The 15,809-nt window shown below is 32.4% G+C and overlaps 1 protein-coding gene across 2 annotated transcripts; it reads right to left on the minus strand.

Annotated features, from left to right (window-relative positions):
* Positions 1-401: 401 nt before the first annotated feature.
* On the minus strand, positions 402-6,567 carry LOC110809870 (protein SLOW GREEN 1, chloroplastic-like). 2 transcript variants are annotated; one of them, XM_088209504.1, is made up of 2 exons: positions 5,430-6,567; positions 402-964 (listed from the first exon to the last, which is right to left on the minus strand). In XM_088209504.1, the coding sequence occupies exon 1, from the start codon at positions 6,487-6,489 to the stop codon at positions 5,461-5,463; it is 1,029 nt and encodes a 342-aa protein (XP_088065630.1). In that variant the 5' UTR covers positions 6,490-6,567; the 3' UTR covers positions 402-964; positions 5,430-5,460. The 2 variants fall into 2 exon arrangements, with proteins under 2 accessions (XP_088065630.1, XP_021891528.2); XM_022035836.2 differs by lacking the exon at positions 402-964 and adding an exon at positions 991-1,166.
* Between the last annotated feature and the right edge of the window lie 9,242 nt (positions 6,568-15,809).

A 15,809-nucleotide genomic window follows, 5' to 3' on the forward strand; every position in this document is an offset into this window, starting at 1 on the left:
TCGATAACATATCTTTTATCATATTATATACGAATTTCCATCAGTCATTTCACCGACTTGATATGAACAAAATTATGACTTTCACTTAAACAATGATTTTCATCTCCCAGATGCTTTCTAATAAGTGGTATATGGACCACTTTTATGTTGAATTATTAAGTTTTAGTTTATATATATATATATATATTATTGTTCATGACTGTGGATGTTTTTTTTTTTTGTGTTGAAATTCTTCTTAAAACTCTTGTAAGTTAAGATATAAGAAATAAGAATGAAGCTTACGACATGAAGAATCTAAAGAGAAATGATGAATGGAAATGCATCTTGGGAAGATCAAGAAGTTATACTTGTTCTGTTGCTCGCCATATATATATATATATATGAAAAGATTAAGCTTCATATCTCAATAAATATAAATTCTTAAGCTTAAAAACTCAACAAAAAAAAAAAGAAAGTATCTTAAAATGAAGAAGGCTTGTAAAGGGACTTCAATACATATGTTCTGAGTCACCTTTGAAATATATTCAAGTCAACAAAGGACACAGAAGAAGTTTGTCAAACATTACAGAGAAAAGATAAAAAGAGAAATACTCCATGGTCATCCGTGGAGAACATGTACTACTGACTCAAGACAACGGGAATAGACTGCATTTTCAAACTTCCAAGAAACTGTATACATCCACCTGCCGTATGACATAATTAATGGATAGTTTCAAGAAGTTGTATACCCTCATCTATCTTGTTGAGTCTGGAAAAAAATCTATTCTTTTTAACACTTATTTACTCTTGAAAGAGAAAGGGCAATCCTTGTTCTTCAACTCTACAACCTTAAAGAGGGAATTTCCACAAAGGAGTGAGTGGTGTAGTGTGCTCTTTGATTGTCAGAATTGTTTGGTGACACACTTGTGAGGGGTGTAGCTAGTCACCTTGATAAACAAATTGTGTAGAAATTGAAGGTTGGAACCTTGTGAAAAAGAAGTTGCATAAGAGGTGAAGTTTGACACCTTGATAAACAACCATTATAACAAATATTCTATACCGGGGACTTGAGGAGAGGACGTAGGCACACAAGGAATGGTTGAACCTCTGTAAATCAGTTTTTTGTCTTCTCTATCTCAAATCAATTCTTACTTCTTTGCTTGTTACATTATTGTATTCAGGCATTTCTAGAAAGCAGAGAATATCTAATCATATATTTTATCACATAGACATTAAACACATTAACTAATCAAGTTAAAATAGTAAAAACAGAGAAAGATTATAAAATCTAATTCACCCCACACTTCGGTCACATTTTATTAAGAACAAGTGGCATTAGAGCAGGTATCTAATCTTACTGATGTCAGTGTTCAAAGTAAAGATCTCAGAATGACAAATATGTGTAGTGGATGTCAATCAACTAACAGACTTATCTTGGTGGATGTGACAACCTATGGAGACTCAAAGGCAAGGATGAAGACAAATACATAATTGACAGATTATAATGCTTGGAAAATCGTAAGAATGGACCTTATGTACCCTTTAAGAACATAGATGGAATAGTTATAGTAAAATAGAAAGATGATTGGGATGAGAAAGATTGTAGGTCAGTATTTTTTTTTTTCCGAGATAAATAGTAGATTAGAATTATCAAATGAAAAGACTGTAAATATACTCTACTTCGGATTATCCTTAAAACGAGTATAACAGATTCTCCACATGTGACTTGACCAAAGAAAAATGTTATAAGATTTAAATAACCTGTCAAGGAACTAAGCAAGTAAAGGAATTAAAAGTTAACTTGTACATGATTATGAATTATTCAAAATGAACGAGCATGAATCTGTCTAAGTCATATTCACAAGATTTACAAATATTACATGTATCTTACAGTTACATGACAAAGTCTACTCAAGTGACGAACTTGTTTAGATGTTTGGCCAAGATCTTAGGATCCAGAAGTGATAACAATTCAAAAAACCAAAGATATAAACAAGCTCAGCTTAGATGAACTTCTAGGATATATCATGAGTCATGAATTGATGATGAAGAGAAAGAGTATGAGGATGAAAAGAAAGGAAAAACTCTCGCACACCAGGCTTCAGTAACTATGGATAACAGTGAAGAGAAAAGCTGTGATGATGAGGAAATTGCTCCTCTCAAAAAGGCTACAGAAAGTCATCAGGAAGAAGAGATCATCTCACGGAAAAAAGTTTCCCTCAGAGAGATTCTGGCAAAAAGAGAGTAATTCTACTTTGGCTGTAATAAGCCAAGACATGTGCTGATTGATTGCTAAAGTAAGAAAATGAGATAAGAGAGCCAAAAAGAAGGTTTTGGTTGCAACCTGGAATAATATTAAAGCATGTAGCTCCAGTAGTGAATATGAAGCCACTATGGAGAATATTTGTCTCATGGCATTTAATGATAGAAATCAAGCTCAATCTTCTCTGAATAAAATGACTTGTTAAAGAAGAAAATCATGCTTTGATAATAAGACTAAACAAGCCTAATATTTATGAAATAAGAAATGAAAATGATGCATTAAGAAAGAAAGTTGAATATGTTGATGAGACACTATCTAAATTTGTGCAAGGAAAAAAACACCTTGATATGAATTTGCCAAAGCAACGGAGTGTTATGATAAGGCTAGATTGGGATGTAATCTCAAAGAAACAAAAAAATATTAGAAATTTCTCTGTAAAAGCTAATAACACAAAAAGATCTACAACCATTGTGGAAACACTGGACACACATCACATGAATGTTTCTTCAAGAGAAATGCTTATAGTAATAAAACAGAAAGAATTTAGTCTACAAAAGGAATCACTTTTTCTAACAAGCAAGGATCCAAAATAACATGTATTCCAAAATAAAAGGGGTGAATAGTGTCTCTTGTATGTGATACTCCTATTTAAAAAGATATTGGTATCTAGACAATGACTACTCGAGACACATGACTGGAGCACAAAAAGAGCCTTCAAGGAGTTGAAACCAAATAAAGGAGGAGAGGTAACTTTCAAACATGTTTGAATTGTTATACACATTAAATCATTGTTTATTAGTCGGGGCAAAATTTTCATTGACTTTTCTCTCAGAAAAAGTTAAGGAACTTCAAACTCAGCTCAATAATATATAAAAGTATAAGATTGACTTATAACTTTGTTATTATATATGAAGGAGCTTTGCTACAACATCATTTGGCAACTGATCTTAAACTTTCATTGAATTATACACAAACTACTCACAGATAAAGTAAAGTTCCATAGAGTCCTGACAAGATATACCCAAAGCAACAAGATGAAAATGAATAAAACACATAACTTTTCCGAAAGATCCTAGAATGAAGATGTCAGCCAAAAGTACCGTTTATGAAATTATGTTCAAATAATGATCATGAATACATAATACGCATGCATGTTGGTAACAGAATTCCATGCTTGTACCACTAAATAGGAAGTACAATCAGAAGCATTGACAATTGAAAAAGCACTTCCAAACACCAGAGTTTATATGCATTTTGCTGCGCCGCGTACGGAACATTTAAATAACTATAGCACTATGATCATTAGCAATGTTTTGACTTACATTGGAAGAGATAAATAAAGAAGAGCACCCAGAGGGATACATAAGGCAAAATTTCAAACATTTACTTAGGCATCATAACAAAATTTATCTAAACTTTTCACTATTCTATCTGTGCCTTCAGACATGCTTGTGTCAATAGTTAATAACTACTTGTCCATCTGATCAGTATGTGTGATCTAGAGTCTAACAGCTATGAAATCTATCTATTACATTCCAGATACCCAACTCTGCTTCTCTATATCCAATCTCACATGTATCCTTCAGTTTTTCTAAACTCTACAGTGAAAGGTTCGGATAGAATGTAAAAGAGCTATGAGCTCTTCACTTGTGAATTGCCATTTCAATTGTAAAATGTCAATCAGAAACATTTCATACATCCATAAAACAATAGCAGTAACAGGAAAAGATTATGAATATTAAAATATCAACATCCAAGAACAAGCTTACTACTTCACTATATAGTCTCCATTTATAGAAAAGAAAATATATTTTTAGTATTAAACCTATGTTTTTTTTTTATTTTAAAAAAAAGTATTAAACCTATGCTTTTTGCTTCCAGCCTTCTCTAGCAGGTAGAACTCTCAGTAGCTAGCACCACAATACTAATTCATTGTAATGCCGGCATCCCTTATTGGTATTATTGTGTTCAAACCAGAGCACAGACTTTACTTTCCTCTTGGGTAGAAAACCACAACGAGAAATAACATGAAGATTCTTTAGATGTTATTCTGCAATCAACAAATACGGTAATTATCTAAAAATCTTAATTCAATCTTCTACGTCCTCGCTATATAGCCATCCTTGGCAACCTAGAGTTTATCATCTATTAAGAAATAATTTATGCTATCCTACTCCTGCAAAGGGCTATTTCTAAATACTGAAGGATAGGTAAGATCATACTACAGGAAATAGCATCAAGTGACTGAAGAAGAAAGAGAAAGCAATAAGATTAAGATTATCAATTTGCAACTGCTTCCTTCTAACATGAGCTGACACATTATTTAGTTCAACAAAGACTTGTTCATTTCCATTATTGTTAAAAATTCAGGTATAATCATACTTCAGGCAACAGCATCAGATTACCACGTGGCAAAAGCTTCATCCTAACATGAGTACTCATAGACTTTGGGATAATGAAGTCTGTGAACGTCTTATTTCATTTCTTAGCTCCTATAAATGCTAAGAAATTTTAAAACTTAGGTTCTGATTAAGCAGTAGAACCAATAAAGATTTTGAAATTCAACTAACAGAACTAAGATAGCATACAGAAGTGTTTGATATATCTCACTCAAGGGTTTAAGCAGTAAAAGTAGCTTGGTTTCCATTTGAACATAATATCCAGCAATACAAGCTGCCAGCCAAAGCTAAACTGACCTAACAAAACAATTAAAAAACTCAAAATGCATTTCACCTTTCAGGCAAAGACTGAAGCTATTTTCAAAATCAACTTGAAGAACCCCCAACCCATGTGCAACAACATGAAGCATGCACACAAATCTGTTTAAGTACAAATAGAATAATGCTTCAACCCCTATGCGGCCTTTGAACTACCTCCAATTAGATATTAATCATTGTGAGCATAACTTCTGTAATGCCACTGAGAAACAGAGGTCGCTTTTCAGCCATGAATCTATAAAACTAACTGGTACTATTCTCCCCGCTATTTTCCCTTAGAACTTAGACAAAGATAACCATTCAGCTAAAGATTAAACATTTAGCCTCCCTTTTATGCATGATATCACGGGAAGCACCTGCAGATTTTAATTCCCCTACTACCCAAAAACATTAGCCAAAGCAGAAACAGAAACCAAGAAACTTTCCAAGAAATGAGAGAAGGATCTAATAGAAAAACAACGACTATTCACCTCAAATGAACAATCAGAAAGACTATTTCTCTCAACTCTTGGACCCTGCTGTCTCCCTTTCCGCCTTCTCCGCAAAAAGCTTTGTGGCAATCATGTTGTCAACAAAATACTCCCTGTAAGGGTGATTCCTCGGAACAAGCCTCCGGAACTTCTCAAATTGCTTCTCAGCCTCATCTTTCTTCTTCAACAATGAATATATAATACCCTGACACAGGTATGGCCTAAAATCCCTAGGCTCTTCCTTTTCCAGCTCCTGATAAACCTTCAAAGCCTCAGAATGGTTACCCTCAATGACCCGAATTTGCGCGACCAGTAGCTTGAAATCCCTGAAATCCTTCTTCTTCTTCTCCTTCTTACACTTATCCATTGCTACCTCAATCCTCTTCTCTAAATCCTTCAACTTAAGACCCGACTCCGAGTAGGCCATTACTAGCCCGTGATAAGCCTCCACTCTAAGTGGGTCCTTCGCCAAAATATCCTCGAACTCATTTTTCGCCGGGCCGAAATCCCCACTATAGCTATGAATTTGGGCTTTTAGTAACGGCCATTCCTGTTCCTCTGGTTCCAGCTCGATCAACCGGTCGATAACCTGTATCGCTTCTCGGAGCTTTCGCGATTTGATCCTCACCTCCATGAGGGACCGTAATGCTTCGATATCGTCAGGGAAACGAGCCAAATGCTGCTCAATGTTTCTCTCCTGCTCTTCCAGTGTAAGATTTTCAGTCGATTCACTAGTAGGCTCCACTGTGGATGTTGTTGTTGTCGTAATTGGTGCTGCAATAGCAGGTCTAGCGTGAAGGCGCATGAAGAACAACGCTGCCGCGGCTACAGTGATGCAGGTGGTTTTGAAAAAGGAAGATGAGAGGGTTTTCATAGTTTCGATGTTTTGATTGAATGGCTCGGATGAAGCTCTAGGGACAAGCAGCTTGAAGGATACGACTGAAGAGGGAGGGGTCTTAAAGGAAAGGGAAGAAATCGGTTTGCGAGATGAAGGACGGAGAGGATTGACGGAGAGGGGGAAGGGTTGATGGCGGAATTGGAGCTTAGCAAGAGATTCCATGTCTGCTGATGGACAGAGACAGAGGGCTAAAACCCCAAAACCCTGAAGAAGATGATAATGGAAGAACAGTGTGTTCAAAACCTTAGACAACATGCGACTTGATTATTCGCCGTGTTACACTGTTCTGACATAGAAACGACACCGTTTCAAGAACCTCTGAGACGAAGAAACGACACCGTTTCAAGCACCTTTGAGACGTAGAAACGACACCGTTTTCGACCAACTTGGAGACGAGCTTCCCCCTTACCGGATGATGCCCCAAACATAATTGCCATTGGGCCCAAATATAAACAATCATTTTATAGAAACCATATTTGTAAAAGAATAATATATATATATATAAAGAATTTTAATAAACAGCTTAATAGTTTTTGTGGTTAAGACTTTTCAATTAAATGGGAAAAATTAAAAATATTTTGGGTAATATTTAAAGCTAAAATATTTTTTGAACAAATATAAACATAGATTATATACTTTAAACAATTATTTCCATTTTCAAAAAAAAAAAATCACACATTTATTTCCAAAATTAGCCTCATTCAAATTTTTTTCATTACATAAATTATTTAAATATCTATGACCATTTAATTTATAGATATTTTACAAACTTAATATAATTATTTTAAATTATTTAAATATTATTGAAATTTAAAATAAATAGTTTAATTAGCATTTGTTTATTAAAAACTAAATAATTCTTACACCCTTTGATAATTTTAATAAAACTATTTTCAGTAAATACAACTAATATTTTTTTTATAATTATTTTCATTAAATACACTATTTTTTTTAAACTAAAAATTGTATTATTGTGAAGTTATTTAGTAGTACTTTTATTACTATAAACTATGCTTAAAAGGCCTATCCCCCTCCCCGTAAAACGACGCGTTTAGACTCACTGGCTTTCTTTTTCTGGTGATCGAGGCTTTAGGTTTCAGTTTTTATTCATCATTCAAATGGAAAAAAGGACCAACAACAGATGGTGCTCTTAGGATTCTGAAATGGAAAAAAAAAAAGAAAAAAAGATGAGAGGGAGGTCGCTCAGTATGGCTGCTTCAGGGCGTTCGATGAGGGGATAATCTAATGATAATGATCATTTTCTTAAGATAAAACGAGGAAGAAGACAACAAAAGTTCAGACAATTGAAGGAAAAAAAAGGTCTGTTGAGGAAAGGACAAGGAGAGCTTTTGGGAGGGAGGGAATAGAAAAGAGTTTGAATTTTTAGATGAAGGTCTCAGCGAACCACCATCAAATGAATATATATATATATATACAATTTTGTATTCATTTTGTTTGCCCACCTGGGTAGATATTGATTCTGTGCTCATTAAGGAATATGATATATATATATATATATATATACACTTAATTTTTTAAAAAGTTTTTCTTAAAGTCATTTCACTTTTACTCTGTTATTTTAAAGCTTTTTAAGGCTTTTTCAAAGCCATTATTGGAATTTTTATAGCTCTTTCTTGGTTTTCTTTCACAGATTTTTTTAGGCTCATTTTAGAACCTTCAGCATGCGAGGCTGGTGTAATAAACCCACTCTTGTTTCAATTCCTTTGAAAAGAAATTCGAAACTATATACTTTGTAGGACATGCAACCTTAACTCCATCAAAGTGCCAACTTAATTCTGTACATTTTTTGTAACGACCCCGAAAATAAAAAATGAAATATATAATAATTTAAGTACGAAAACGAAATAAAAGGTTAAGGTTTACATCCCTTACACAATAATTTAAAAGTACTAAACAAACATCACAGAATGAATTTTCTGAAAGAAACACGAGAAATGAGAAAAGTAAACGAAAATATAAAGTATTTAGCATCTACTCGCAATCTTCTTGCGGATCGGACTCGGGAACCAGGTACTCTTGATCTGAAATGGTTAAATAAGGGGTGAGCTACACTAGCTCAGTAAGGATATCGCACTATATCACTAGCACAGAAGTAAAGGTTGGTAGAAAATAAAAAATAACCAATGGAATATTAGATTTAAAACAATACATTTATTTAAAATAAAATTATTTACTCTTTTACTTACCGTTGGAGAATTTATGAAAATAAATTATAAAAGTAATAATATCATACAGATCATAACTTCATGCACGATCAGTAACATAGAACATATCATAAATTCACATTTATTAACAATAAACTAAATTATAACCATTTTTCGTTTCACCAGCCTACTAATATCCATGGGGATCCATAGGGGTGTCTCCGCTACACGTGAACCCTTTCTCTTAACAATCTTAATTACATAACCGACCCCATACCCCGTACGGTATGAGCACTAAGACATTAAATCTCAATACCTCATCCGGTATGAGGGTGAATCGACTGCCTCCATACCTCATTCGGTATGGGCACTAAATGACCAAGTCTCCATACCCCGTCCGGTATGAGACAACGTTCACGGTTGCAGTTCCCTATGAACCCGGTTCGTCCACCATCTCCCAGGATATCTATTGAGGCTTTCGTCTTATCTGTTTATTTGATCACACCATTTTTCCTGTTTTTTCTTAGTTTCATTATCAAATCAAATATAATCACATAAACAAATAAACATGCATCTGTTAATGCCATCATCTCTTATATCTGAAAATCAAACAGTAGTCAAGTAAGGCAATAATACATGCATTTCAACCATAAAATAGATAAACCATAAACCATCATGCTTTTAGACTGCAAAATAAACCAACAGAAATCAACATACAATAATGTCTAGTTCGGGCTCCATTAGCAATCCGTAATTAATTATACATATCTATTTAATTTGTATAAAATACCGTATTATTATTTATTCAAACTTCAATCCATGATAGAAAATAGGGTGAATGGTCCTTATTTGATTTGACGTCGAAAAACTAAATAGTTTACTGTGCCTACGGGCAGTTCTTGGCTTCCATGAATTTTTCTTCAGGAACTGAAACATGCTTACGGTACCTACAAATGTCCCAAATAAATCCAAAAATCACCGTCCAATCGCGATTAAATAGGGAGTGAATATGTACCGTTCATCACAATTCAATCTGGGCTGTCCGTGCGCGCAGGAACGGATCTCAGCTGTTCGATCGCGCGCACGCGGATCGCCCACGTGGCTCCCCCCTGCGTGGCCTCCCGCGTTAGCACCTCTGCCACTTAGCGTGTCCTACTTGGTTGGGGCTGCTAACCGGGCATCTGACGTAGCATAATTTTTTTAAATTGTATTTTGACCACCGATTTCTGATTTTTCTTTCAAAAATACCCACAAAATCTAAATTTTCACCTTTTTTTTCAAAATTATTTTCAATTTAATCCTTAACAAATTTTTACCCATTTTTTCATTAAATTAAAATAAAATAAAATAAATTAAATTAAATAAATAAATAACTATATTTAAAAAAATAAAAATAAAAGCAATTATTGGGTGTTACATTTTTCACCTAGAGTTTTGGTAGATTTTAAAGATATTTTTGAGCAATATCTAACCTAAAAATTAGCCATCATATTACTAAAAAATTAATGTCAAAATTTCATGGAAAATCGAATTCAAATCTCTCAAGGTTTACCTTTGAAAGATTTCTTCCTCTTTTCCTCTCTTCTTATTTTCTTCTTTTCTTTTTTTCCTCTCTGTGTTTATCCTTCCTTCCCTCATCCCCTATCTATAAAAGAGGGGAGCCTAACGTGTTGATTACCTAACTGATGTGGTAACCTTAAACTTCATAATTGATGTGGGACTTTTATTACTTTAAAATTCCTAATTGATGTAGAACTTTTCTAACTCAAGACTTCCTAACTGATGTTAGAGTTTCACCACTCTAAAATTTCTATCCGAAGTGAGATTTTTGTCACTTTAAAATTCCTAACTAATGTGAGACTTTTTTAACTTTAGACTTTCTAACTAATGTTAAAGTTTCACCACTCTAAAATTCTTAACTGATATAGGACTTTAATCACTTTAAACTTCTTAGCTGATGTGAAATTTTTGCACCATAAACTGACATGTATCATCCTTAAGGCTTCTTCCCACTCTAGAGGCTTCTAAACTTATCCACACTCCTCCCATCGCCTTAGCCTCCTTGCAGGTACTTCCATGAAAAATTTGGGCCCATTCGAAGCTTATTTGGGTCACCTTAGGCCCATATAAACCTATAAGGCCCAAAACCTCACTCCATGCACATGCCTTCACTTCCAACGACCATATCTCTCTTGGTTCTTATGAATTTTTAGGCCATTTTTCCTTCACATACTTTGGTTTCAGCTACTTGTCCACCAGATTTGGGCTCAATCAGACCACATTTGTCTTATCTAGGCTCATTAGAAGCTCAAAAGGTCCAAATCGCAAGTAAGGATAAGTCAATGCCCATACTTTCACAATCCCATAACTTACTCAATTATTAGTAATTTTAGTAAACTTGTGCTTCACGTGCTCTTTAAATAAGCAGTTGTCACATAATTTTGGTTTAAGCTTAATCAGAGTTCATTTGGCCCACTTATGGCCCAAATAAATCCAAAAGATCAAAATTTCCCTTATTTTTATACCTCTCGAGTTAGGGCTTATTTCTTTTAAATATTCTTCCATAGAGATTTTTCTCTTTTTACATACTCTTCCTCTATGTCTTGGCTAACTCTCGACCAAATTTGAGACTAAAATTCCATGTATTTTGATCTCAGGACCCAAATCAAGTCGAAAGGAATTAGGGCTTTTCAAGAGATTTTTCTTCTTCACTCAAGAGATTTTACTTCCAATACTAAACCCGATTGTTTTCTCGTATTTCTAAAATAATTTTTTGCCTTCTTTAATGCCATTTTGGCCTCGAGAAACATTCTTGGTCCTAAAAAACTCGGTTATCTTCTTGAAAAAAAGTTATCTTTTTAAAAGGTTCCTTTTATCTTAATTTCATCGTCTTCATATCATTTGATTCAAAACTTAATCCTTAACCTTATTACATCTTCCTTCATAGATATAGATGTATGATCGACTATACCAAACTCAAGAGTTTAAATCGAAAAAAATCCTAGCTATTACACAACAAGCTCTGAATCCAAGGAAACCAACTTGACTACTCCCCCTCTACCTATATTTACCCTTGTTTTAATGTCTTTGGTCTTGCCTCTACTAACACCACCAATCAAAGAAGACCAGCAAGAGTTTGTTTTGTCGCAAGCCATGTCCAACTCCAGCAATAAGTTACTCACTTATCTAATTCCTCTTTATATGAGGATAAATCTAACATTCTTCTCGTGTTCATTTTAGAATAAAGCACATGGTTAGTGTTCAAGAATGGGAATAATTTCTGAGGACTAGCCACACGATTCATCCTAGGCTAAATTATTTAAGAAAATCTTATGCGAAATCCAGAATCAACAACACAATTTAAAATCCCACATATAATGATGTGGAACTCAGGATCAACTAAGTAATGAAAAATCCCACATATACACCAGCAACCAAAAACTCAAAACCTTAAATAAACTCTCCTTACTTGACTGACACTCAACAGGAAGTGAAAATCAAGATAATAAAGATAAATGAATTAATTACAATACCATAAGAAAACTTTGATAAATTAAAATTAATTCAAGAAAGATATTGATAAAAACGCCACAAGTTACTTTGATAAGTAAACACCAATTCCTCACTCAACAAAAAGGTTCAAGAAAATCTCATTAGTTGAAACTAAAACTTTGTAATTTTATTATTCTTAGAACTTTAATTAATACAACTGTAAATTGATGACCTATTTATAGTGTAAGCCATGTGAATAATAAATAATAATAATATCCTATTTTAATAGTAAAATTACATTAAAAATTAAATATATATTAAAATATAAAAGTTACAACAATTAAAAAGATTATTTTCTAAAATAAGATAGATATGATTTTTCTTTTTAAATGAAAAATATCTTAATTAATTATGGAGATGATTGAGTAAAGAATTAAGGAAGATTATGATCAATTTGGAAAATGATTAATTTCTCATAATCTCCCAAAATCCATGAGATTCAATCTCCAATTAAGGCATGAGATTTATTTTCCTCTTTCTCTTGATTTCCTTTACGGTTTAAGAAAGAAATCCACCCCTTGGTTAATTCTCCCTTTAAGAAGAAATTCTTTTCCCTTTCCTTACTCACATTAAAATATGTCTAGTGTGTCTAAAGAAAAATTTCATTCTAGGATAAATGTAGACCTCATAATAGAAAATCTAGGAAAAAGATGTGTGTGCTCACAAAAGAGACAAAATTCTATGAGTTGGGTAGTTTACCAAACAAATTTCCTGGGTTTTAACATGTTAAAGCCCTGAGAATAATTATTAGAGGTGCATATTTTTCTAAGTTTAGATATCCTTCAGCCAACATGCTCATTGAGAAATTCAAGTTTTACATCATATTCTGGAAATCAATTCAATGTATAGCTGAGCATTTGATTATCTATCCATTATGGAGATTTTATTTCTTTGACATATGCTTCAGGATAAACTTATGTGTCTTCGTGATATTATTTTTCAGGAAATGTGAGAAACTAAACCCACCTTAGTCCTTATTCTTTATGGATCCTTAATCTCCTGCGTACTCTTTTAAAAATTTTCCCTAAAACATTAAGAATAAAAGAATTCATTAAAGTTCCAAGTAGTTTGGTTTATGATTAAAACATGATCAAGTAAATAAAAGGTGGCTCTTCGTCTTCTCCAGCATGACGACAAAGCTCTCTATGCTACACGACCAATGGCCCCCATTTCTAGTGCTGCCCTGATGACTTATTTGTCCACCTCCAAGTTTTTAAGAAAAATCTAAGAATCTTCAAGTAGAATCAATACATTTTATCTAAGATGAAGGCTATACGGGAGTATCTAGGAATACAACAATAGTTATTTTGTAAACCATTGAGAAAAAATTAATTATGTGAAAATTTGATTATTTATGTGAATCATTTGATGTAATAGATAAGATATGGTACTTCTTATACATATGCTTGGAGTTTGTTATAATAGCTCTTGAGAAGCTTTATTTTGTATTGAACACATATTTTGAACTTTCTTTTGGTAATCTGAAATGAGTTAGTTTATTACACAAAATTATGGCCAATGTTCAGTATTTATGCTTTTTTTTTTAATTTTTAAAGTGAGCAAGCACATGGCTTTGAATGTTTTAATGCAAGAACATGGTTCCTAGCATCATTAGATTCATGTTATCCATTTTACTCATTGCGGCTTCCACCTTTGCTTTCTGATTGATGAGAAAAATGAGAGTAACATGAGAGAATCATATTAAAAGAAAATTCCTCTCCATGAAAAGTTGTGAAAAGCTATGTATGTTGGATTCATTGGATATTTATTGATATGTATATCTAATAGGTTTGTTTTGGGTTAATTGAAGATAATTATTTACGCACTTAAAATTTGAATACCGATAACTTTTTTTTTGTTTTTAATTTTTGATTAATAAGTTGGAATGGGGAGCATATAATATGGGGAAGCTTTCTCATGCAAGAATGTTATTCTTTTACCTTTTTCAAATATACTTTAAGTAAATTATAAAAAATAAAAAAATTAAATTTTGTCATCTATTAAAAAGGAGGAGTTTGTGGGAATCTTTAATTTTGATGAATTACAAATACTTAATTTGTATTAATATTTCTTGAATGAGCCTTGAAAGAAAAGTTATAGAAAAAGTTAAAGAAAAAGAAATGGAGATTGAAGATCTCATGAGAAAAGGTGAAAGAGAAGAATAAACCAAAAGACTTATGCATAAAGTACATTAATATTTGTGTAAGTGTTTCTTTCTATGTTTGGCTCAAAGGTTTTTTGGTACAGTTAGTGAAAATTTAAAAAAGAACTAATTTAAGATTGTTAGAAAAAATTTTCTTAGAGTTTTATGTAAAAAGTAATTTTAAAATAATGTTTTAAACGTATCAAAGTCAGAAAAAAAAAATCGAAACAAATTTATAGAACTTTTTTCAACACGTGTCAATGTGAAGTGTTGAATGCATTACACAACTTATGCACACATAGAGTTGTTGAGGGCATATGATATTTAAATATGCATCATAATTTTTGCATGCAAAGAGTTGCTGAGAAAATGTGATGTGATGAAATGCATTACAGTATTTCCATACACAAAATTTTTCATTTTAAAACGCATGTGTAGAAGCGATATGGTACTCCCACGCATCACACCTGTGATTGCAACTTTTAGGAACAACTTTTTCAAATCTTTTAAGCATTTAATTCTCACACATAACTTCTTTTTCCTCCCAAATGTTGTACTTTTTTGGATCTTTAAATTTCTTCTATTTAAAATATTTTTAAGAATATTTTGAGATTGAAAGTCAAATGAAAATTTTTCTCTTTCTTCTTGAGTCATTCTTTGAATCCGTATATGAATTTTATCTTAAATATTCACTCTCCTTGAGATATTCTCTTGAAATTTCTTCTTTAAATATCTTTAGATTTGTGAAAAATGTAGTAAAATATTCTTTTAAGTGATATTATAGTTAAGAGAAATACTTATATACGTATATTGACAACTCATAAACTGGCTTTTGTTAGAAATTTATTAAAAATAGCAAAAAATTCTAAGTTCTTTACTTTAAAAGATAACGTAAACATACATTAAGTGGTCGAACCTCTATAAATTAATATTTGTAATCTTTTAATCATTCTTTTATTTACTTATTATTATATTTTTTCTTTATATATTATTATATGACGTATTTCGTTTGTGCATACTATTTATGTTTTAAAGTGTTTAAATTTTTAAAAACTCAATTCATTCCCCGTCTTGGATCTAGTTTGATATTAGGTTAACTGTTTTCACAATATTTATAAATTAATTTTTCATGTATCATCTTTTACTTCTAAAAAAAAATTATAAACTTTACTAGTTCGTTATCCTTTAATACTAATTTTATTTTCATTCTCGATATTACGTTCTTTGAAATTAAAAAGAACTACTTAGACGGTCATTGCAATTATTAACTTTTAAGTAGCAAATTGAACAAGAATATTATAACTATCATGACATAATCATGCTTTGGCACAAAGAAAAACATGAGCTAAAATGTCAAATGTTGTATTCTTGAATAAATGAATACTTCAAAATCTACCAACGATCAAATATTATGATCTAGTGGAGAGAGACACATCCGCATCATTGTACTTGGTGAAAACGTACAAATTACTAATCAAAAGAAATTTCTTTCTTCCATGGAGGAACTGGTGGAAGTACGATATTGACGTACATATATATATGTGTGTATATACGAATGTGAAAGAACTTTTGGCAGGGTTCTCCAAGTAAATTACAAGTTGTAGAGACAACCCTCCACCCCA

The sequence above is a fragment of the Carica papaya genome, chromosome 8 (assembly GCF_054855325.1).
Source record: "Carica papaya isolate Zhongbai chromosome 8, ASM5485532v1, whole genome shotgun sequence".
Classification (NCBI taxonomy): Eukaryota; Viridiplantae; Streptophyta; class Magnoliopsida; order Brassicales; family Caricaceae; genus Carica; species Carica papaya.

Coding starts and splice junctions, on each gene's coding strand:
- LOC110809870 (XM_088209504.1), bottom strand. CDS start 6,489: ATGGAATCTCTTGCTAAGCTCCAATTCCGCCATCAACCCTTCCCCCTC.